The sequence below is a fragment of the Lutra lutra genome, chromosome 4 (assembly GCF_902655055.1).
Source record: "Lutra lutra chromosome 4, mLutLut1.2, whole genome shotgun sequence".
NCBI lineage: Eukaryota > Metazoa > Chordata > Mammalia > Carnivora > Mustelidae > Lutra > Lutra lutra.
Window position 1 is genome coordinate 109162804 of NC_062281.1, and position 22861 is coordinate 109185664.

The 22861-nt window shown below is 33.8% G+C and overlaps 1 protein-coding gene across 3 annotated transcripts in view; it reads left to right on the plus strand.

Moving 5' to 3' along the window:
- The window catches only part of COL11A1 (collagen type XI alpha 1 chain), a 208297-nt gene that overhangs the window by 104207 nt on the left and 81229 nt on the right, over nucleotides 1-22861 (plus strand). For all 3 annotated transcript variants that reach the window (XM_047727896.1, XM_047727894.1, XM_047727895.1), the window contains 11 exons: nucleotides 2031-2075; nucleotides 2264-2317; nucleotides 2398-2442; nucleotides 7455-7508; nucleotides 9048-9155; nucleotides 11893-11946; nucleotides 17193-17246; nucleotides 17379-17423; nucleotides 17573-17626; nucleotides 17755-17799; nucleotides 21884-21937. In XM_047727896.1, the coding sequence (XP_047583852.1) occupies nucleotides 2031-2075; nucleotides 2264-2317; nucleotides 2398-2442; nucleotides 7455-7508; nucleotides 9048-9155; nucleotides 11893-11946; nucleotides 17193-17246; nucleotides 17379-17423; nucleotides 17573-17626; nucleotides 17755-17799; nucleotides 21884-21937 (612 nt within the window). The remainder of the gene's footprint in view (nucleotides 1-2030; nucleotides 2076-2263; nucleotides 2318-2397; nucleotides 2443-7454; nucleotides 7509-9047; nucleotides 9156-11892; nucleotides 11947-17192; nucleotides 17247-17378; nucleotides 17424-17572; nucleotides 17627-17754; nucleotides 17800-21883; nucleotides 21938-22861) is intronic.

Sequence of the window (22861 nt, forward strand, 5' to 3'; positions counted from 1 at the left end):
AATTTCTTTTTCTTTTTTCTTTTTTTTTAAATTTTTTGTTTATTTGACAGAAATCACAAGTAGGCAGAGAGGCAGGCAGAAAGAGAGAGAGGGAAGCAGGCTTCCCACTGAGCAGAGAGCCTGATGTGGGGCTTGATCCCAGAACCCTGGGATCATGACCTGAGCCAAAGGCAGAGCCCTTCACCCACTGAGCCACCCAGGCGCCCTTGTCATTAAAATTTCTATAAATTATCTTCAAAAATAGATTTTACATGTATTTTAAAGTTTTTTTTTTTTTTAATTTATTTATTTGACAGAAAAATATCACAAGTAAGCAGAGAAGCAGGCAGAGAGAGGAGGAAGCAGGCTCCCTGCTGAGCAGAGAGCCCGATGCAGGGCTTGATCCCAGGATCCTGGGATCATGACCTGAGTCGAAAGCAGAGGTTTTATTTATTTTTTTTTTTTAAAGATTTTATTTATTTATTTGACAGAGAGAAATCACAAGTAGGCAGAGAGGCAGGCAGAGAGAGAGAGGAGGAAGCAGGCTTCCCGCTGAGCAGAGAGCCCGATGTGGGGCTTGAACCCAGGACCTGGGATCATGACCTGAGCTGAAGGCAGCGGCTTAACCCACTGAGCCACCCAGGCGCCCCGAAAGCAGAGGTTTTAACCCACTGAGCCACCCAGGTGCCCTGATTTTACATGTATTTTAGAAGTAGATTTTCTGAAGTCAGTGATAAAAACAAATTGAACCAGTAATGAAACATTGATCCCTCTAAAATACCATTTCATCATGTCACTTCCATATTACAAAATCTTTAAGGATCATTCAGTAGTCCTTGGATAAACTCATTCTAGTACTCTGATGCCAGAATCTCAAGATTGTCCTACGTCCTCATGAACCATCAGTGCCAGGCAAATAGATCTACTCCCTTTTCTGTCAGTATGCTCGAAATGTCTTTATTTGTATACATTTCTTATGGTCTTTTTTTTTTCCCCATAGAAAGCACTTTCCCATTCTCTCTTAAAGTCCATGTTTCCTGAGGGTCCAGGAGTAATTTCTCACCATTTGTAAATTTCCTTAACCATCTTCCATGAAAATTCCCCAACCTTCAGAGATTTCTATATGGTAGAAATTATACCATATAGCAATGGTATATGGTTTGAAACATTGCTACCATGTAACAATGTTTACTGTACCCCAATGCATAGTAATAAAAAATGTGTAATTATATAATATCTGTAACTGATTTCCTTTAAAGATTTTATTTATTTATTTGTTTGTTTGTTTGAGAGAGCAAGACCGAGATAGTGACAGAGATACTGAGACAGAGCACAAGCGGTAGGAGAGGGAGAAGCAAGCTCCCCACTGAGCAGGAAGCCAGATGTAGGTCTGGATCCCAGGACCCTGGGATCATGACCTGAACCAAAGGCAGACATCCACCTGACTGAACCACCTCAACATCCCTGCAATTGTTATTTTTAAAAATTTGTTATTTACAGTTATTTTTTTCTCCTCAAACTACTTATATTTTTAGCTGGGATCCAAAAGTTTTACTGGATATAATTGTGTTGGAGTTAAACATTTTTGTTTACTGACTCTCAATAATTTTATTATTAACACTTTCAGTATTTGTGATCTTGCTATATTTTCTAATGTCCCATTCATATGCCTTAGCTGCCTTTTGAAGATGCATGTTTGATTATTTGATCAATATGCAAAATAGAAGTTATATTGAAACATGTGCCTTTGTGTAAGAACTAGTTGATACTGGGGTTGAATTGTTATTGAACGTTCTGTATTGTTTCATGTACTTTTTCCAAACTCTCAAATACATTATGTAGTTGGTGAAACATATCCATGAAATATAACCTTGTTATGTTTCCTTCAAAATGCTACAATTTCCAATGTCATTTAAAGCCATATGCCCCGATGCAAAAGGTTCAGTATCTTTTGAAACATTAGATTAGAAAAAAAAAAAGGAAAAACTTCATAATGTTATAGACTACCATTAATATTGAATCTTACCAGTATTATGTTTTACTAAATATAGGGTCATCCTGGAAAAGAAGGCCAGTCTGGAGAAAAGGGTGCTCTGGTACGTTACAAAGTATCCTTGTAAATGCTCTGTCACCTTATGTCTAAGAGAAAATCTTTTACTTTGGTCATCTCTATCAACATTAGAAAAATGCCATATTCTTGTAGATTATTTGGTAAAATTATAGTGTGTGGATGAATAGCACTTTCAATGTATTATATATTTAAATAACAATGGGTCTTTTTTAGGGTCCTCCTGGCCCACAGGGTCCTATTGGCTACCCTGGTCCCCGGGGAGTAAAGGTAAATGTTATTCTTTTTCACACCATTTAATTTGAATGTAAAATATTATAATCATTTAAGTTTTCTAATTTATTCCATAGGGAGCAGATGGTGTCAGAGGTCTCAAAGGCTCTAAAGGTGAAAAGGTAAAATATAATTTATTTAGGCTATTTTAATTGCCATATATCTATTAGCCCCAAAATTTAAATTTATTCAACAGATATTTCCTTTCCCAGTATATTAAATAATTACTTGATACCAGACAATGAAAGCCTGATATTTCCTGTGTAACCTTGGAAACTTTTTTGAAAAAAGATGATATCTTGGGGTGAGGACTAAATTATAGAACAGAAGCAAAGATATGTCATAAACAGAATTAATCCTGTATCCTTTTTTTCTTACATGTGTTTATCTTTTATAAAACATAGAATTGTTTTATGAATAAATTAATTACAGGATTTACACAATATCCAGTTGTATGCATAACAGAGGAATGTTTATTCGTTTCTTTCTTTGCTAAAATCCTCCAAATTCTTAAGCTGGAATGCAGTACAAAAGGTAGAAGTACCTAAGTCAATTGGAGGAATAGGAAGTCTTTATACATTATACTGTATGCAAAGCAAAAGTACTAATGGGAAGGAAATAAACATTAAAACTAGGCAGAAGTGGATAAAAGAATGCGGGATTTTTTATAGAGCATTTGTAGTTTGTCTTTGTTTGACAGAAAGAGAGAGAGACAGCAAGAGAGGGAATACAAGCAGGGGGAGTGGGAGAGGGAGGAACAGGCTTCCTGCTGAGCAGGGAACCTGAAGTAGGACTCAATCTCAGGGTCCTGGGATCATGACCTGAGCCGAAGGCAGACGCTTAATGACCGAGCCACCCAGGTGCCCCTGTAGTTTGTCTTTGGACAAAGAAACTGAAATTGAGATTTTGTTTTTTACATAGATGCTTAATGTCAGTGTAGATCCCCCAAATCCTTCAGTGATTATGTTAAAATAAAATGGCATTACTCACGTCAGTATTGTTAATGCTTACTATAATATTACATTTAAAAGTTAGAGTTTAAAATAAAATATTTGTAGCTTTGTTGAAAAATTAGGGAATATAAATTTGGTTTTAAGGATAACTTTATTCCCATAGGCATGTTACAAACACAGACACACACACACACACACACACACACACACACACACACACATAGCACCTTGTGTGGATTTGACATCAATAAGGAATGGATAACAAGAAAGGATGGACTTCTATCCATTATAATTTATTTTTCTAAAAAAATAAAAAGTAACTGACACATTGTCAAGTTATGCAGTTATATTCAGTTCTACTGCATGAAAAATGTCATGCGTTTGAAATGAACTCAGCTACTTTAATGGGAATCCCAATTCATTCTTACCATCACAGATGAACTTGAGGATATAACATCTTGCTGAGCACAATGACTGATCAAACAGGGTTGAACTTGTAATTATTTACAGGTGGCCTGTGCACACATATATGGATCATCTCTGGAATTTTTCTTGATTTTTAAAAAATGTTTTATTTATTTATTTGAGAGAGAGAGAAACAGATAGTGAGAGAGAGCAGGAATTGGAAGGAGAGGGAGAAGCGGACTCCTCGCCAAGCAGGGAGCCCTACTCAGGGATCAATCCCATGACCCCAGGATCTTGACCTTAGCCGAAGACAGACGTTTAACGGATTGAGTCATCCAGGCACCCCTGGAATTTTTCTTGTTAAGACATTTAAGTATCAATTCAAATTTGTCTCTGGAATAAGTGTCTTCCATTTTTTCAACTTTTTTTTTTTAGGAAAGCCAGTGTTTAAAGGAAAGGTGTTTAATTGGGATGGGAAAGTTGTGAGCTTGGTGGAAAAAGGGGTAGTGGCAAAATGACAGAGGTAAATAAAATTACAGATGATGAGATACATGTGAAGAGAAACAGCCAGGAAAAAGAAAATGTATACTGCTTATGTGTAGAAAAACAACTTGAGATTATTGGTTGTTTTGAATGGTGTATAGTCTCAAAAGCAACAAGTAGACCTAGAGAAAAAGAATTGAAATTTTAAGTTGAGAGTGGAATTTCTGAGTTCCAATGATAGTTCTCATACTAACTGGACTGGTAAGCTGAGGCACATTGTCTCGTTTCTCTAGGTCATATTTTAAATCTATAAAATGAGAACTTTTTCCTAAAAAAAAAAATCACTCAGGTATTTTTCAGCTATACTTTTTTTTTAATCCTTTATTTTATTTACATCTGTTATTTTATCTAATCTAGTTTAAAGAAATTTTATATAAAAGTTAGTGGAAACTTTTTCCTAAGGATGAGTTCTCCCTATTTTCAGACTCTGAAGAATCATAAATCTTTATGAATTTTAATACCTATTGTTTATTTTGTCTCCTGAGTACATATTATAATGGACTATCTTTAAAGAGATAAGGAAGTTGAATTTTTTTTTCTTTTTACACATAACAACATTAATTGCTAACTAAAGGTGAAATAGTAAGTACCTTAACTAGGATTAAAATTCTCCATTGTTCAGATAGATGTGTTCCTTAGAACTTAAGCAACATAATCCAATGAACCAAATGGCATAGATGAATTCCTCTTTTATGCATATTCTAAAATTGTTTCCTTTTTTCTTTTCTGAAGATTAATTTAGACCTAATAGTTTTAGGACTGGAAAACTTAATAACTTGATAGTGTCACTTGTTTTTTTAAAAACACCACTTGTTGTAAGGATATACCTAACATTTAAGTTATCTAATTTATTTCTTACTTGCTTCTCTACTTTATTTTCTAATTGTGAATGTATTGAAAACAAAAGTGTCACAGAAATAGCATCTAGTCTACCATGTTCTCTCCTGAAACAAAAATTTCTGCCTGGAAAAATCCCAAAAACTGTTATTGATTTTTTGACTTAGATTGCAGTATTCTTTAAACTAAATTTGGCAACTGTGTAATTACCTTTCTCTCTAGGGAGAAGGTAATGAAGACAATAGTCAATAGGAAGTTAAATGGTCATTTTCAGCTTTTAAGCCTCTATTATTGCCCAGTTGCATTCAGTACAGAGAGAATCCTACATACATGGCTACTTATAGCCAGAATGTTGAAAATCTCATGCCTTTGTCTTAAAGGAAACTTCTAGACCTGTTAGAATTTTTAAGTTTAGGCAAAATACCAGATTGAATTCCTTTTCTAGGTTTAGGTCTCATATATTCATAATTATCTGACATTTTATGGACCTTAACATACCTTGCTAAACACACACTAAGGTGTGTTCATTTAGTAAATGTCCATTTAGTTATTGTTTATTAAATATCATGGTTATAAAGGATCAAAAATGTACTAGGCACTGGAGATGTAGAGGCTAATTAGACAGAAATCTTTATTTCTACCATTTAGTAAAAGAAAGAACTATGATCTATTAAGTGCAGAATGGCATGTTGTTAAAATAGTAAATGCTCAGAGAGAGCCCACAGGATAGAGGGATTAATTTTAGGGTGGGGGTTGGGTAGAGATTGAAGTCTTGAGAAATTTCATAGCAGAATTATGAACTGAGTCTTGAAAGAAGAGTAAAGGTAATCAGAGGTAGATAGAGGAGATAAAGGATTTGGAGGTGTGTATATGATAATGGCCACCAATGCAAGAATTACAAGTGGAGGAGTGCTTAGGTGGCTCAGTCCATTAAATGTCTCAGGATCCTGGGGTCCAGCCCTGTGTGTGGCTCCCTCCTCAGTGAGGAGTCTGCTTCTGTATCTGCCCCCCTCTCTCAAATAAATAAATAAAATCTAAAAAAAAAAAAAAAAGAATTACAAATGGAAATATAGGTAATTAAGTTTTTTTTCGTACTCAATGCCAGGGTGTCGCGTGGGGGTGAAAGGGACATTCAAGACCAAAGATAAGACTACCAAAATGAACAAACAAGGGTAGATCATGGTTAGGAGGGAGCGAGGTTGGCAGCATATATTCATTATTAACAGTTTGGAACCATTAAGGTGCTTTAAAGTAAAAATTGATGTGATCAATTTTGTTTTTTTATAGACTTCGTTTGGCAGCAGGATGTGGAAGTAAATGTGCCAATCTTGCTATTTCTGTCACATACTCGACCTGACATGTCCTTTCCCCAAACTCTGCAAGTCACATCATTTTCTAATTCCTAATTAAGATACTAACTTCCCTGTCAAACCTTCTTCAGTTAACTTCTTGCCTCACTCCAAACACCGGAACCACCACTACCACCACCACCATCATCATCATCATCATCATCATTTCTTTCTTCTTTGAACACCATTCTACTCCATTTGTACCAAAATTAGTGCAAATGTTATACCTTCAGTTTTTATTGTTAAAACAAAAATCTCAAAATACTCCGTATACTCTGCACAGAGTAATGCTCAATTAATGCTATTGAAAAATTAAATGGTTATTCCTCAGCAATTTATTTTTTATTTAATTTTCTTGAAATTAAAAGACAGCAAGTTTGTTCATAAAGCTTAGTTTTACAAGTCTGGAATGAAATATTGCCAGAGTCAAAATATCTGCTCTCTTTAATTAAAGAAGGCCCAATTCTCAGTATTACTGGTCTGTTGTGATAATGAGCATTCTCGGTGTACATGTAAAAGATAATAACGGTTTACTTATGCTTTATCTGAAAAGAGATTGTAATATAGAACACAAGTTGAGCTAGAAGGCACTTATCTAAAGGACATGATACAAAATACATGATATAATATTCTTTGGTATGAATTAGTAAATTTAGAGGTAAAGACATTTTATTTGGTAGTCAAATGTTCTTGTATTCCAAAGTTAAAATGATAATTTTTAAATTATTTAAATATTTACTCTTTCTTTGTTCAAATGGCATAGGATATATGCTGTTATAAAGAGAATGGTTATTTTTCCCATAAGATAAGGAAGATTTAATGGACACATTTGAGAAAAATTTCCTAGAATAACTTAGAGCCATGTAACAATAGAAAATGAGAGGATATGGGTGATAAAGGTTAAAATAGGCAGAAGGAAGTTTTACAACGATTCACATTTCTCAGAACAATTTTCCCTAAATTATCATTGTTCATATTTTATATAACCATATTTTAGATTCATTCAAACAAATCATTTAACACTTGTTTTATTACTTCTGTTTTTAGGGTGAAGATGGTTTTCCAGGATTCAAAGGTGACATGGGTCTTAAAGGTGATAGAGTAAGTAAGAAGAAAATTCATACCAGAACATAAACTTATGTGTGTATGTATGTGTGCTGTGTGTATGTATAATCTTATATTTAAATATAGCAAGCACAGGATAAATGAAGATATTCATACTATCTGAGACTTTGCTTCTTTGGTTTTATATGAAAATTAGACATGTGAGTTTTTATGGAGGCAATATAGTCTTTCAGGTATTATATTAAATTTCCATGTGTTCTGTAGCCTATACACATGCGTGTATATAAAGTTGACTAGTATTGTTTATAAATTTTTTTCTAAATTGATGCTCAAATTGCTTAAAAGGTGTAGCTTAATAGGTTTCTTCTAAATTTTGTAGTGAGATGTGTTGCTTGGAAACCATATATCTGCAACTTTCTTGAACTTCCATTATTAGTGAGCTTGAATTCGGTGATTGAAAAAGTGGTATATTTTTTTTCTGGTAATGAGTGTCTAGAAAACAAGCAAAAATCTGAGTTCCCCAAAGTAAACTAAGCTGTGTTTTATTGGGAAAAATTATTTTATATTTAATACAATGATACCTAATATCAAAGAAGCATACTGCAGAATATTTTTGTTTCGCTAAAAAGTATGTAACGTCTGTTTCCAGAATGGGGTAATAACTTACACATTTCAAGGTGAAAACCAAAGTCTAAAATGGAGACATTTTTCTTGTGTTCCAAACAGTGATTTCCAAAATTGCTATTGTCAGAAAGGAAAATTACTTTTTCCTCCTAACCTGCTAGGTTCTTAGGCTGGGGACCCGTAGAATTAGATTGACAAAAGACAGATTAACAAGAGAACAACAAACAGAAGATTTCTAGCATGTGCTTCATGCTTACACACGGGAGCACTCCATGATAATTAACTTGAAGCGGTGGTTAGAATGTGGGCTTATCTCACATTTTAGCAAAGCACGAATACATTTTTAGAGACATGACAAGGAAAAGGACTTTGAGTTTGTAGGACTGCAAATTGTAGGAAGGTAGACATATGGAAAAGCAATTAGATAAAGGCTAATTAATAGAGTTTGTCATATAGATTCCTCTGGTGTCTAGCAGTCTCCAGTGATTAACTTTTGTCCTTTGTTGTAGAGAGGGGAGGGATGGCTCCTTTGCAAATTTGTATCTTGCTTTTAGCATCTTCTCTTGCTTCTGCTTCTTCTCAGTTGCCTTCAACTCAAAATAATCTTCACGCCCAAGTGGCATATTTTGGGGTTGATTATTCTGCCACCCTCCACAATCTAACCATGATTTTTACTTTTTTCTTTCTGCAACACAGATGCATTAAAATTACTTTACTATGAAACATGGTAACACTGGACTTCTGTAGGTTTTCAAATGTCAGACTATATTAAGTTGTTTACTTACTAATGGAAAGATTGATGAAATCAAAGATTTTCACACCTCTTTGTCCTAAATAAAAAATGAGTCAACAAATGAGGAGTTGGAAAATATGACTTTTTGATACACTATAATTTCTATTATTCAGTCTCCAATGTATTTTAAATTATAAGAATGTTCCTCTGTGTTTCAGGGAGAAGTTGGTCAAGTAGGTCCAAGAGGAGAAGATGGCCCCGAAGGACCCAAAGGTCGAGCAGGTCCAACTGGAGACCCTGGTCCTTCTGGTCAAGCAGGAGAAAAGGTCAGTGAACAACTTTAAATTCCCAGGTGCTCTTGCAGATGATGTTTCATTGTCATTTCAAAATACTTTTAGTCATCCATGTCAGAAATCTAGAGGATTCTATGACATTTCAAGCATATCCATTTACTATTAGGAGTATAACCATGAAATGGGTCCATTATCCTTTTTCACTCTCCCTTGTTGTCCATCCCCTCCGTTCTCCTTGGCCATGTAGAATCAGCAGCAATTCAAGCTCTTCTACATTAGAGGCTAAGAATTTGAGTTTGATTAACAAAGAATCAAAAAATCAATGAAAGATGGGCAGCTTATGGTTTTGGAAGAAGTAGAATAATCTTTGCTCCTCAAGCCAAAATGTACACTTTCTATTTTTTTCACACAAACATGCATTTCACTGAGCAAGTGTTTCTAAAAAATGCTGTTGTCCAAGCCCAACTTCAGAAGACTTTAATTTTAGTATGGGGTTAACACAAGCATTGCTATGTTTTAAAACATCCCCAGATAATTCTAATACTCATTGGTTTCATAGCCATGGTGCTGTATGTAATATGTCAAAAAATATTTTCAACCATTACATTTATATTTACATTTAATATTACACAACATTGAAATTATGCCTTCATAGAGTATTTAGTGATGTGAACACCTTATAAATGTAACTATGACGTTAAATTAAGAAAGAACAAGAAATGTCTGTGACAAGTATTATCCTATTGCATACACTAAAGGAAAATATAAATAATAATTATTTTTTGGTGTAATTCAGATGATTTCCTTTCTTATAATATGTATATCTACTTTCCAAATTTTCTGTATTGAGCCCTCCATTATTCTATAAAAAACAGAAATTCCATGCCACTTAAGAAAATTTTAATTTCCCTTCTTGCCATCGTGTCTCAGAAGAAAAATGTATGAAAAAAATATATGAAGAAAAAATGATTCACACACTGTGATTAGAAAAGTAAGAAAACATTCCTCATGTCATTAGGACTCCTGATGTAGTGGTTCTTCTACAGTTTCACCCTCCCAACTGCCAACTGTGAACTGCTGCATAATGTTATTGTGTTTAGGCAGGGGAAGGAAAGAATGGGCAAAAATAAGGGCTTACAAGGCCCGATGACCCTTCCACTTCAAGTACTCCCATGCCAATAGCTGTAGATTTTTCTGAACCTTCCTCTCATCCTTGCTCTACTTTATTCTGTGTAAATGATTCCCCCTCTCTTCAGAAGCATCAGGACTTTATCCCACAGTTCTTCATTTTTAGTATTTCATTATTATTTTCCCTTTATTGAAGTTGCCTATCACCATATTGAAAATGCAAACAAATTTTCTGTTTGGATTTATTTTGGAATGACTTTAAAGTGAATAAGAGTTTATATTATAATACAGTAATTAACATAGGACACAAAGGCTTTGTGATCGTAATTAGAGAATTTCATTAACCTTGAAATCAGTGACATAAAACAGATATGATACTTAATATATCCAAAGGGACATCATTATAAGCAAGATTCTTAGGGCTTGTTTGCATATTTTCCATCTGAAGTCTTCTTACCTATGCAATGTTGATCTTGAATCAGACAACTCTTTAGTTCAATCTCTAATAACAGGATCATAAATTATATTCCTGTTTTCTTGCCTTGATTTATCTAGTAAAATATTTATTGTTTATAAAGTTACTGTTCATCTTTTACCATTATATGTAGTTATCTGGATTTTTGTTTTTGTTCTTATTTTGTTTAAATATATATTGGAAATAATGATACTATGTGCTTACTAATGTCTAAGAGTTTGGTAAATAATATTTTATATATGAACTGCGCTTTTATAAAATCTTGAGGAAAATAAATCACAGTAAAATTCCACAAACATATTTGATTTAAGTCATTCAATTTAATTTAATTTTCTCTCTGCCTGTATTTTGAAATTAATGCTTTGTTCTAGGAGCAATTTTCTTAGTGTAACACTTTAAACCTCTTGGTATTTGTTACACTTCTTTGGACTTTGCTGTAACTCACCATTTGTTTTAGCACTTTTAGATTGAAAGGCAATATTGCACTGGAACAAAATTTTGGTTCATTTAAATCCTCACCTGCACAAATTAATGCTGGACAAAAGTCATCATTATTTAGCTGTAATTTGCAACATTTGATATATCTATTAACCCAGATTTATACAGAATTTTGAATAAAAGAAGAAATGTTGCTCAAAAATTAGGTCAGGATTTCTTGTATAGTTATTTAAATTACTCAGTGAGAAATGGTTAAATAACTCATGATTGCTTGCTTTAAATTTACAATGAGAAATGAAATAATTTTATCAAAAAGATTTACTTTAATTGAAATGATAAAATCTAAATGTAGTTCTAACTACATCAACTAATTTTAAATAGTTTTAATGTTGAAAAACTTAGGCGTTTTCTTTATTCCTGCTTGAGAGTTCAGAAAGAGCCCTAGAATTCTCTTTAGCTCAGGGTTCTGTGTCCCCAAAGAAGGCACAGTCACTTACACAGAAGTTAAGTTAGCAAACATTATAGAATTAGAAATATGTCCAAAGCAATTTTTCCCTATTCAAATGAGGAAATATAATGTAAGTAAACTATGGTGAAAACTTGCAAATCTTCCTTTCTGGTATTCATATATGTGGTTCTGACTTTTAGAAAAATCACTAAACTCATAATTGGAGCTTAATTTAACTTAGAATTTTTATTTGTCATTATTATTATTTTTTTAAACTTTAGGGGAAACTCGGTGTTCCAGGATTACCAGGATATCCAGGGAGACAAGGTCCAAAGGTAAAACAATTAGCTTGATTTTTTCTACATTTGTAGAAATTAATCACACGTAATTACCTTTCAGTTTGTAACCTAAAGATGATAAATCCTTAAAATATAATTTCATAAGGGAAAGACATGGGGTATGTGGGTACTTGGTGCTCAGGGAGTTCAGAGATCCTAGGTGATTATGGATTGGTGGATTTTAGCATGCAGGGTCATGAAAGGAAAGCATAGTCAGTTACTTCCAGGGTGACATCCTAGTATATCTAAAAGTTATAATGGGGATGATAGGTGATGCAGAATAGCTTTTGATTTCGTTTCTAGTACCCTAAGGGTTGGAATTTCCATTTGTAGCTTAAAAAAAAAAAAAGAATTGCAGTACATGTTTCATCATCTTTATTTTGCCTCATTTCCACAGTATTTGTTTCCTAGGGCTACTGTAACAAATCTCTACAGCTTGGTGACTTAAAACAATGGAGATTTACTCTCTTACAGTTCCTGAGACCAGAAGCCTAAAATCAAGGTGTCAGCAGGGTCCCCAGCCCCTCCAAAAGCTCTAGGGGAGAGTCTGTCTTTGCCTCTTCTAGTTTCTGGCAGCCCAGGGCGGTCCTTGGTTTGTGTCTGCATATCTGTAATCTCTACTACCTTCACATAGCCTTTTTCTTTTTTTCTCTATGTCTTTTCTTCTGTCTCTTATAAAGACACTTGTCTTTATCCTTAGGGACCACCTGGATAATCCAGGATGACTTCATTTCAAGATCCTTCACTTAATTTACATTTATGAAGACCTCTTTTTCCAAATAAGGCAACATTCAAGTCCCAGAGATTTGAATATTGGATATATTGATTTGGGGCCACCATTCAATCTATTACAGAACTCAAGTGCTACTTTTAACTATTTGAAATATATATATTTTAGGCATAAAGATGGATGGTTTTAAAAATAGGTTTACTTTGGTGTACTACTTTTCCTCAAGCTAATCCTAAAACTTTGTCAAGGCTGCACTTCATGTATTGACTAGTTAATTAAAGTGGTTAAATAAAGGGCTCCTGGGTGGCTCAGTGGGTTAAAGCCTCTGCCTTCAGCTCGGGTCATGATCCCGGGGTCCTGGGATCAAGTCCTGCATTGGGCTCTCTGCTCAGCAGGGAGCCTGCTTCTCCATCTCTCTCTGCCTGCCTTTCTGCCTACTTGTGATCTCTGTCTGTCAAATAAATAAATAAAATCTTAAAAAAAAAAAGTGGTTAAATAAATTAATACATACATTTTGGTTATTACTGTTAAGATGGGTATATGCCCATGAGATTATCTACCTATCTATCATCTATCTATTTCTATCTTTCTATCTATTTCCTTTTCCTCCCTCTGTTTGATCCATTCATGCTTGACAGGTATAGTACATGAGGATAAATCCTATTTATATAATAATCCCCAAACATATTTATTAATAAGTTTACAGATAATCATTGGGAAACCAGAACGTCCTTCCTCTTGACAAATGTGAACTACATAATATTTGCATTTATTCATTGTCATGTGATGACAATATATTAGGCTTGCTGTGTGTGGCTTTGTTTTATAATTTTTTCATTGGGTTTCTAGAAAATATGCATTTCCTTGTAGAGTAAGAAGTAAACATATACTTGAGCTCTTCTAAAATGAGAGTCAGGGGCGCCTGGGTGGCTCAGTGGGTTAAGCCGCTGCCTTCGGCTCAGGTCATGATCTCAGGGTCCTGGGATCGAGTCCCACATCGGGCTCTCTGCTCGGCAAGAAGCCTGCTTCCCTCTCTCTCTCTCTCTGCCTGCCTCTCCGTCTACTTGTGATCTCTCTCTGTCAAATAAATAAATAAAATCTTTAAAAAAAAATAAAATAAAATGAGAGTCAATTCATTTGTGATTTAAGAATAGCAGGAGCATCATTTAAAGGTTTCTAGCTACATTTAGAACACTGATTAGTAAGTTTTACCTTTTAAATATTGTCTCTAATACACTACTGTGTTTCCTAGCTTCTTTCCTCTCAAATGTCAAGCATTTTCAAAAGTATTATGTAAAAAAAGACATTCCCTGCAAAACCCACAACCTTAACCTATCCTTAGATTGCTTGAAGAGTTCTTGATCTAATTACCACGTTGAACTGCAGTTGTGGAGTTTTGATTTAAAAACAGAAAACTGTCATATTACTTGAATGAACACAATATTCCTTTATTTGACATTCTTATTTTCTTCTGTTTTTTTTTTTTTTTTTTTCCAAGACAGTTCTCTGTTCAATATTCTTTGAGTTACTTTTATTAACAAAATACAACAGAATAACTGGAGAGAAATGTTTCTTCCTAGAGGAATCAAACATTTTTCTTTACTCTTTAGCCAAAATGTCTGAAACTTTGGTTTTTATTTATTTTTTTTTTATTTTTTTTAATTTATTTACTTGACAGAGATCACACGTAGGCAGAGAGGCAGGCAGAGAGAGGAGGGGGAAGCAGGCTCCCCGCTGAGCAGAGAGCCAGATGTGGGGCTCGATCCCAGGACCCTGGAATCATGACCTGAGCTGAAGGCAGAGGCTTTAACCCACTGAGCCACCCAGGTGCCCCTGGTTTTTATTTTTTTTAATATTACTTTTCGCTATAACAACTTTCTTATGATCAAAAATGATTTATGTTTCTTGGTCCCAAAACAAAAAATAATGGGGTCATCAAAGATCAAAGATAGCTTTACATTTTTTTCCTATGTGGAAACTAATGAATTTTGAATAGATTTAAATCTGTATTGTACTAAAAGTGAAATTTGGCTGCAAATCTCTTTTAGGCGACTTAAAGACTATAATTAGACAATGTAACTTATTTGATAAATTTCTAACAATATAAATCACAATGGGTATTTGAAAGTTGCACCTCTGTAAGTACTATAAAATGATAGTTACTTCAAAAAGTAAAATCTATTTTAACAAAGGATTCTTTATATTTAAAACAGCATTCAAATAATTTTGAAAGTTTCACAGTTGGTGGGCCAATTTCATCATTAGCTTTTGACTTTGGGGCATTTGTTTGCTGTTTGTTCTTTCCATTTAAAAGCATTATAATGCCTTTTCATGGGAATTGTATATTTTGGTGGTAACCCCTTATGTGAGAAAAGAGGAAGAATATGCCCATATATTATAAACTCTTTAGTTGGTGGTTTGGGCATTTTTATTCTTTTCCTATAAGTTGCTTAGAGCAGAAACTATGTAAGAAAATAAATTTATTAAAAATAAAATTGATGCATAGAGCAATTTGTTTTGAGTCTCTATAAATATGATTAGTTATCTGTTCCACTCAAGACAGAAATGAGTATTTGTTCTCAAATAAAATCTGATAGAGTAGATTATTTCCATGTTGGATTATAGTCGTTTGTCAGGTTCTTAGAGTAGTCACACAGTAATGCTCTACCAGATCTAACTTTCTGATTCTCCATAGAGAAAGAGCAATGGCTTTGAAAGCCCTTTAAAAAATGTAATTTGCAGACATTATTTCCCCATTATGTGAACATTACATGTCCTAACAATTGTCCTCAGGTGAATCACTTAGTAATCTCTATAGACATGAATTAGAATATATTGGGAAGTGGGTCATAAGAGGAAGGTTAGCAGTAACTCCCAGGGGTTAGTGTTTTGATCATCAGCTCCCATAAGCCTCCACATATGATTTTCATGAGTTGTGGAGGAGATACAATTGGTATCTGTTGTATATATCACCTGGAGAAATGGTTTAAAATGCAGGTTCCTGGGGTGCCTGGGTGGCTCAGTGGGTTAAAGCCTCTGCCTTCAGCTCGGGTCATGATCCCAGGGTCCTGGGATCTAGCCCCGCATCAGGCTCTCTGCTCAGCAGGGAGCCTGCTTCCTCCCTTCTCACTCTCTGCCTGCCTCTCTGCCTACTTGTGATCTGTCAAAAAAATAAATAAAATCTTTAAAATAAAATAAAATAAAATGCAGGTTCCTGGATCCTGCTGCCAGAGAGATCCTGATAGTATGGAATCACTCTGGATTATTCTGTTGTGGAGGGGCCACATGTCCCTTGGAGAAATATTATTTTAGGGGTAATTCAATCGAAATGAATGGAAGGATAAAAAAGCAGGAAATGGATTCAAGTCAAAGAAGGCTTTGTTACATCTCCCTTAACATGTGGGGAAATGTCTACTACTCTTTGCTAGATACTTTACACGTTACTACATTTCATTTGTGTAGTGGTCTGAACAGGAAAAGTGAGTATTTGGAAGCCCTCTCAACCCTTTCCAGAGTCTCATAGTTAGCAAGTTGAGGAGAAAGGATCTGACCCTTAATCTGTTCTATTTCATGATTCAGTGATGGGGCAAACCAATCACAGTCATGTTCAAAAGAATCTCTGAACAGATGAAAATCTGGACATAGGCACTAGGCGAAATGGGAGAATTATATTCCATCTGTAAAATGTGGCTGTTTGTGGATGAAATGACATGATGCCTTTACTGTGCTTATTATATCTCTATATAACCAGTATTTATTGTTATCTACTATTATCATTTTTATACCTTGCCTTCCTTTATCCCAACCTCCCACAAATTCAAAGTGCCTATAAGATGTGGGTAAGTGCCCTCGTTTTGCATGATAAAAGACTATGCTCAAAGAGGATAAGTAATGTACCCAGCTTACGTAGGTGAATGTATGAAAAACATAAGTCTTGAAGTTATGTCTTTGGAATTCCAAAAACAGGATTTTAATGCTAGGCTTCCTGACTTAGACTCTCAGCTAGATCTAACCACAGTCAAACATCAAATGGAAAAGGTGGAAGAAGATTGTTAGTCTTTATTATTTTATTTAGTTCTAAAGGTATAAAAACAAACTAAAAAGTGATAAGTATGCAAATACAATAATGTTAATTCAGGAAAACTTTTATAAAAATCCTATTTTAACATCTAATTATTTATGCTCATGATATAGAATTGTAAGTAAAAATTTTTCTATCTAAAATGTCCTTTAATTGCTATTTTCTAATATGAGAAATGATATCTGAATAATTATTTTAAAGTTAAAAACTGAAATTTTTTTTATCAATTCATGCTTTCAATGCTTCTAGGATCTCAGATGTCACTGTAAGTTCATTTTCAAATAGATTCATAGAAGTTGTACAGTATCTTAAAATTCTGTGTCTGATTTAAATATTACCAGCTGTGAGACTCCGTGTGTTCCAAGAGGTTTGCAGCCTATGGCTAAAAATGTTAGTTACCATGCTCATGGTTTCTTGCTTTTATTCTTGTAGGGTTCCACGGGATTTCCTGGGTTTCCAGGTGCCAATGGAGAGAAAGGTGCACGGGTATGATATATAAGCATATTCCCTTAAACTCTGGAATTTAATGTTCTCTCATGAGTACCTATCACTCGGCACTCGACTCACAGTGGACTGTGATTTGCTACATACTGAAACTGTTTAAACTGTCTTTGGCAGGGTGTCGCTGGCAAACCAGGCCCTCGGGGTCAACGTGGTCCAACGGTGGGTGCCTTGATTTAAAAATCATGCTTTTCATTTTTCGGTCTGGATTTAATTTTCCAAGATAATTCTCTTCGAAAATACACACTGGTCCTCTGCTTTTGGATGTACTTGGCACTGGATCAGTTTTCATCTTTTGCTTTCCCATGCAGGGTCCTCGAGGTTCCAGAGGCGCGAGAGGTCCCACTGGGAAACCTGGCCCAAAGGTATTCTGAGTACTCCTTCCATTCGGGTTTGTTCTCTGTTCCTCTTCCAGAGGACGAAAGTTAGGAGAAGCAATCTAAACTGATTTTTCTTTTCTTTTCTTTTCTTTTTTTTGTTGTTATTGTTATAGGGCACTTCAGGCGGTGATGGCCCTCCAGGCCCTCCTGGTGAAAGAGTAAGTATGACACAGTAACATAATATAAAATTAATATTAATAGTTTGCAAGTGTTTACATTTCTGGGAAAAGGTACTAGTGTCTGCAAATGGATGGGCACAGTGATTTGCAAAATCTAGTCAAAGCTTAAAAATTCCTCTATTTTTCATTGACTTCTTTTTAAGAAAAGCAGAATCCGTTATGTACTACTAATTTTGTTATCGAAATGAGAATAATATTGTGCATAATTGCCCTATGATGTCACTTTTAAACTCAAGCCAAAACAATTTTTTTTTTTTTTAGATATCTGTATAACACCTGCGCCTTCTCCTTCACTCTCCTTGCTTTCCTTATTGATATTCATTTTGTCCATAGCTCTGGAAGCAGCATTGTGCTGGTAAAATGCAAGCTCCCAGTAGCCATTAAGTCACAATCGATACACATTCAAATCAAGATAAAACATCTATTCCGGTAAATAGAAAAACTATTTAGTAAATTGATTTTCAATTGATATAAAATAAAGCTAAATATACATGAGTAAGCATGCCCTTTATTTGTTTTCTTTTGGTAAAATACAGCATTTTTGTAGCCAGAGTTTTTGAAAGCTATCTTCTTTAAATAATTTTAAATATTAATTCTGTGTCACTTTTAAAGAAATTAGATTCACTTCTTCATATTCTATAGCAATGTTCGGGATTATGCAGTCATAGTGATATATTTTTGTATATTATTGTTTGAAATTTGTAATCGGTGTTTCACAAAAAGAAAAACAGAAACATCTTGTGATATTTATACAAAGAAAACTGAGAATAAGTAATTTTGGAGGGGGACAAAGTTTCTATTTGTAACAGAAGTGTCAGTAGGTAAGACACAAGAATAAACATTTAATTACAGTTGTTTCGAGGCTTTAGTTCATATTTAATTTAATTAAACTTCTACTAAATGTTTCTCACTGTTGATAAACTATTCCCAAATTGAATCAGTTCTGTATGTTTTGAGTTCATAAATAATATATACATTTGAACAATTTTATGGCCAAAGTCATCTTAATAAGAAGATGTAGTTTAGTTAAAATGGTTAAATCATTAAATGGAATAGAATTATTTCATAAATTATAGCAAATTTTTATGCTCATATCTTGCTTATGCATTCCAAAATATCACGATCAACCATATGTATTTACAATTTTATAACAAAACACTGTGGCCCAACAGCCTGATTTTTAAAAATTAATTAATGTATTTGATAGAAATAGAGACAGAGAGAGAGGGAAAACAAGCAGTGGGAATGGGAAAAGGAGAAGCAGACTCCCTGCTGAGCAGAGATCCTGACATGGGGTTCGATTCTAGGACCCTGGGATCATGACCTGAGCCGAAGGCAGACGCTTAACTACTGAGCCATCCAGGCACCACCCAACACATTATTATTTGTAATTGTAAAAATACTTTGAGAATAAGAAAAGTATATTTTGAGGATGAAAGTAAAGGTTAGTATAAAAAAAATTTAAGCTGGTAACCATTTTCGATAGCATTCATACATTTTAAATATACAGAACATATTTCCTGTGTTTTGCGTAGTTGATGAAACATTTTATCCTTATTATATCCTACTTTTCTGCAAAGGATTTTACCTGTCATAAACTATTTAGTTATGTCTTAGGCATAGTTGATAAATGATAGAAATAACATCATCAAAATATATGACTTGGGAAGTTTAGAGAGAGAGTTTTGTAGTACCTTGAAACTAGACTAGAAACGGTAATACCTATTTTTGCCCATGACTTCTTTAATAATATATTTGTTTATAAATATACATAGTATTATATGTACATATTATATACATGGCTTAGGATATTTTATATATATAGGAATACACACACACACACACACACACACACACACACACACTCATTAGGATACTCTGCAATTTAATATAATTCCTCGTACTCATGATTTGCAGATCATGGATGTCTGTTATTAAAGATTTAGCTCATAGCTTTTATTTGGGTCTAGATCACCAAATTAAGCAAAAGCAAAACAAAAACAAAGAAGAGAACTATGAAACTCAATTTTTACATAAATAACAGAATAGTTTGGGTTTAAGCATGTCCCTTGCAATATTTAGGACATATTAAAATTATTCCTTATTTATCTAAAATTCAAATTTCACTGACACTAGGTATTTTATCTGGGAACCCTGATTGAGTTCCAATAGTATCTTTATACTGAGTATGTATTTTCCACTTCAACTGGAAACTATTTTGATTAATACAGACAGAACATATAAATACTTTTTGTGGAATTTTATAAAGACCCACTTTCTCTTTATATTCTCTAGAGAAGTGATTTTTGAAAGCTTTTTCATTAAAAAAATTTAAATTCAAAATCAAATTTTATTTGAAAAGGAACCAAAATGTAGAAAGCAAAGAAATGACATTTTAAGAAATTAGAAAAATTGAGCTTGCTAAATTGACCTAAAAAATAATACTTTTAAAATTTTGTATTTAAAATAAAATTGTGTTTGTAATATTCTTAAGTTATTATGATAGATCCTGAAGAATGATAGTTTTGTACTTTATTAAGAATACCAAAATCTGAGTCCCAAAGTTACCCAGCATTTTGGGTAAACACACTGATATCTATTTATTTAATGACATGTCTAAATTTGAAGTTTCTTTTTGATTTTAAGATGAGATGCTGGTAATAACAATAATTTGTGATGATTTCTGAACTAGTGTTGGCTTAAAAATGGTAATATTTCCCTTGGAAAAACTAAACTGATAAATTGAAAAGAATAAATTCTATTAAATACTAATTTTAGTGAACTTTATTTTTTATTTAAATATAAATAAATCCTATTCTAGTTGAGTTAATTAAATCTTATTTATATTTTCTTCCATTTTATATTTATTTTAGGAATATAATTATTATGTTCTGGGAACAGAAAGGATTATTTTAGCAATTATTTTGCTGTCTCTATAGTAAAGTTTACTTTTTGCATTTTAAAGATGTGTAAATACGAGTGTTGAATAATGTAGTTAATTAAGCATCAAGTTAAGAACAATATTATGAATGTATATTTGGATTGAATGTTAATGGGAATGATGATACAATATGCTTTTATCTTGTCTACCAAGAAGTTTATATGTGAGTAAAATGAGATATTGACATTTTCAGAAAATAAATTTTAAATATAAAAATGAGTTAAAGGCCTTTCTGAATTAGCCACTTGTTTCTTTCTTTTAGTTTTGTTTGACTGGAGTCAGAACATTTATAGAGTCAATTTTAAAAATAACTTTTTGGGGGAGGGCTATGGAATTGAGATACTCTCTGTTTGGGGATGTTTCCAACCAATGTTAAAAGTCCAGCAAACCATGAGAGACTGTGGACTCTGAGAAACAAACTGAGGGTTTTGAAGGGGAAGGGGGTGGGGAGTTGGGTGAGTCTGGTGGTGGGTATTACGGAGGGCATGTATTGCATGGAACACTGGGTGTGGTGCATAAACAATGAATTTTGGAACACTGTAAAGGAAATAAAATAAAATAAAATTGGGGGGGGAAAGTCCAGCATCTGTGGAACTTCTTGATACATGTATGTTCATCTATGTTCTTTTAAAATTTTTAAAAGTTTTTTTATTTATTTATTTGACACAGAGAGAAAGGTCACAAGTAGGCAGAGAGAAAGGCAGAGAGAGAGGGGGAAGCAGGCTTGCCACTGAGCAGAGCCCAATGCAGGGCTTGATCCCAGGACCCTGAACTCATGACCTGAGCTGAAGGCAGAGGCTTAACCCACTGAGCCACCCAGGTGCCCCTCAGTTCACTTTTAATATGAATTATAAATATAAAATAAATATAAATATAACTGTTTACAGTTTTCTTGATTTAAGACCATTGATGTGTGTGCTTTTGCGTACTGAATAATGTGAAAAATAATGCATTTAGCTTTTAGATTAGCATAGGTTAGCCTGTTGCATTGCCTCAGTTCTGTCATTATGGTGAAGAAGCTATACGTTATATTTTGGTTCATCTGTAGAAATAAACAGTAAAGTATAAAGATGTATCTTTCAATGCGTATTCCTAAATTTCTTCACTGCTTTTTCTTTTCAGGGCCCTCAAGGACCTCAGGGTCCAGTTGGATTCCCTGGACCAAAAGGCCCTCCTGTAAGTGCCATAGGTTTTCTTTATCTTTCTCCATTGGACAATGTTTCCAAATTTTTGAGAGTCATGGTTTTATTTTAAATAATTTTTAGATACAAATTTTGATCAAAATTCTAATAAAAACAAAATTGCAATTCATAGTGTCAAAGAATGTACATTTTTCAATTTGTTTAACTTATTCAGTTTCAGTTTATTGAGTGTTTCTGATGTAATTCAAAAATATCTTAGTAAATATCCTTTAAAAGTATATTAAAGATGGAAAAAACATGCATGGGTGTTATTCTCTCCAATACTCCTCTCCTACAATGAATATTATTGATGGCTTTAAAAATTACTACTGATTGTTAAATATTTATTTTATCAGTATTTCTCTTTTGTCTTCCATCACCCAATGTATTTGTCAAAATGTCACTTCCTAAATATTCTCTAGCATTCTGACATTACTTATATCTCATTATAATTTGTTTATTTGTATTTATTATTTTTGTCTCCATAATGCATTCTTTTAAACAATGTAATGCTAACCCTTCTTGATTTATACCCCCTTTTTATATAATTTGCTGAGATATTCAAAGAGCTTCACAAAGTTAACTGAAATCCTTTATTCTCATACTTAAATATTCATGGAAACATAGGACATGCTCAACGCTCAGTTGTTTTCTGCTTCTTTTCTTAGCAATCTACTCAGTTTATTTATGAGAACTAGAATCAACTTACCCACTGTTTTAGTCCATTCTGGCTCCAATAACAAAAAAACCTGCCCAAACCAACCAAACAAAAAAACACACACAGAGACCAGCTAGCTTATAAACAACAGAAATGTATTTCTCACAGTTCTGGAGGCTGGAGGTCCTAGATCAGCATACCAGTGTGGTCAGGTGAGGGCCCCCTTTCAAGTAACAGACTTCTTATGGTATCTTCATGTGG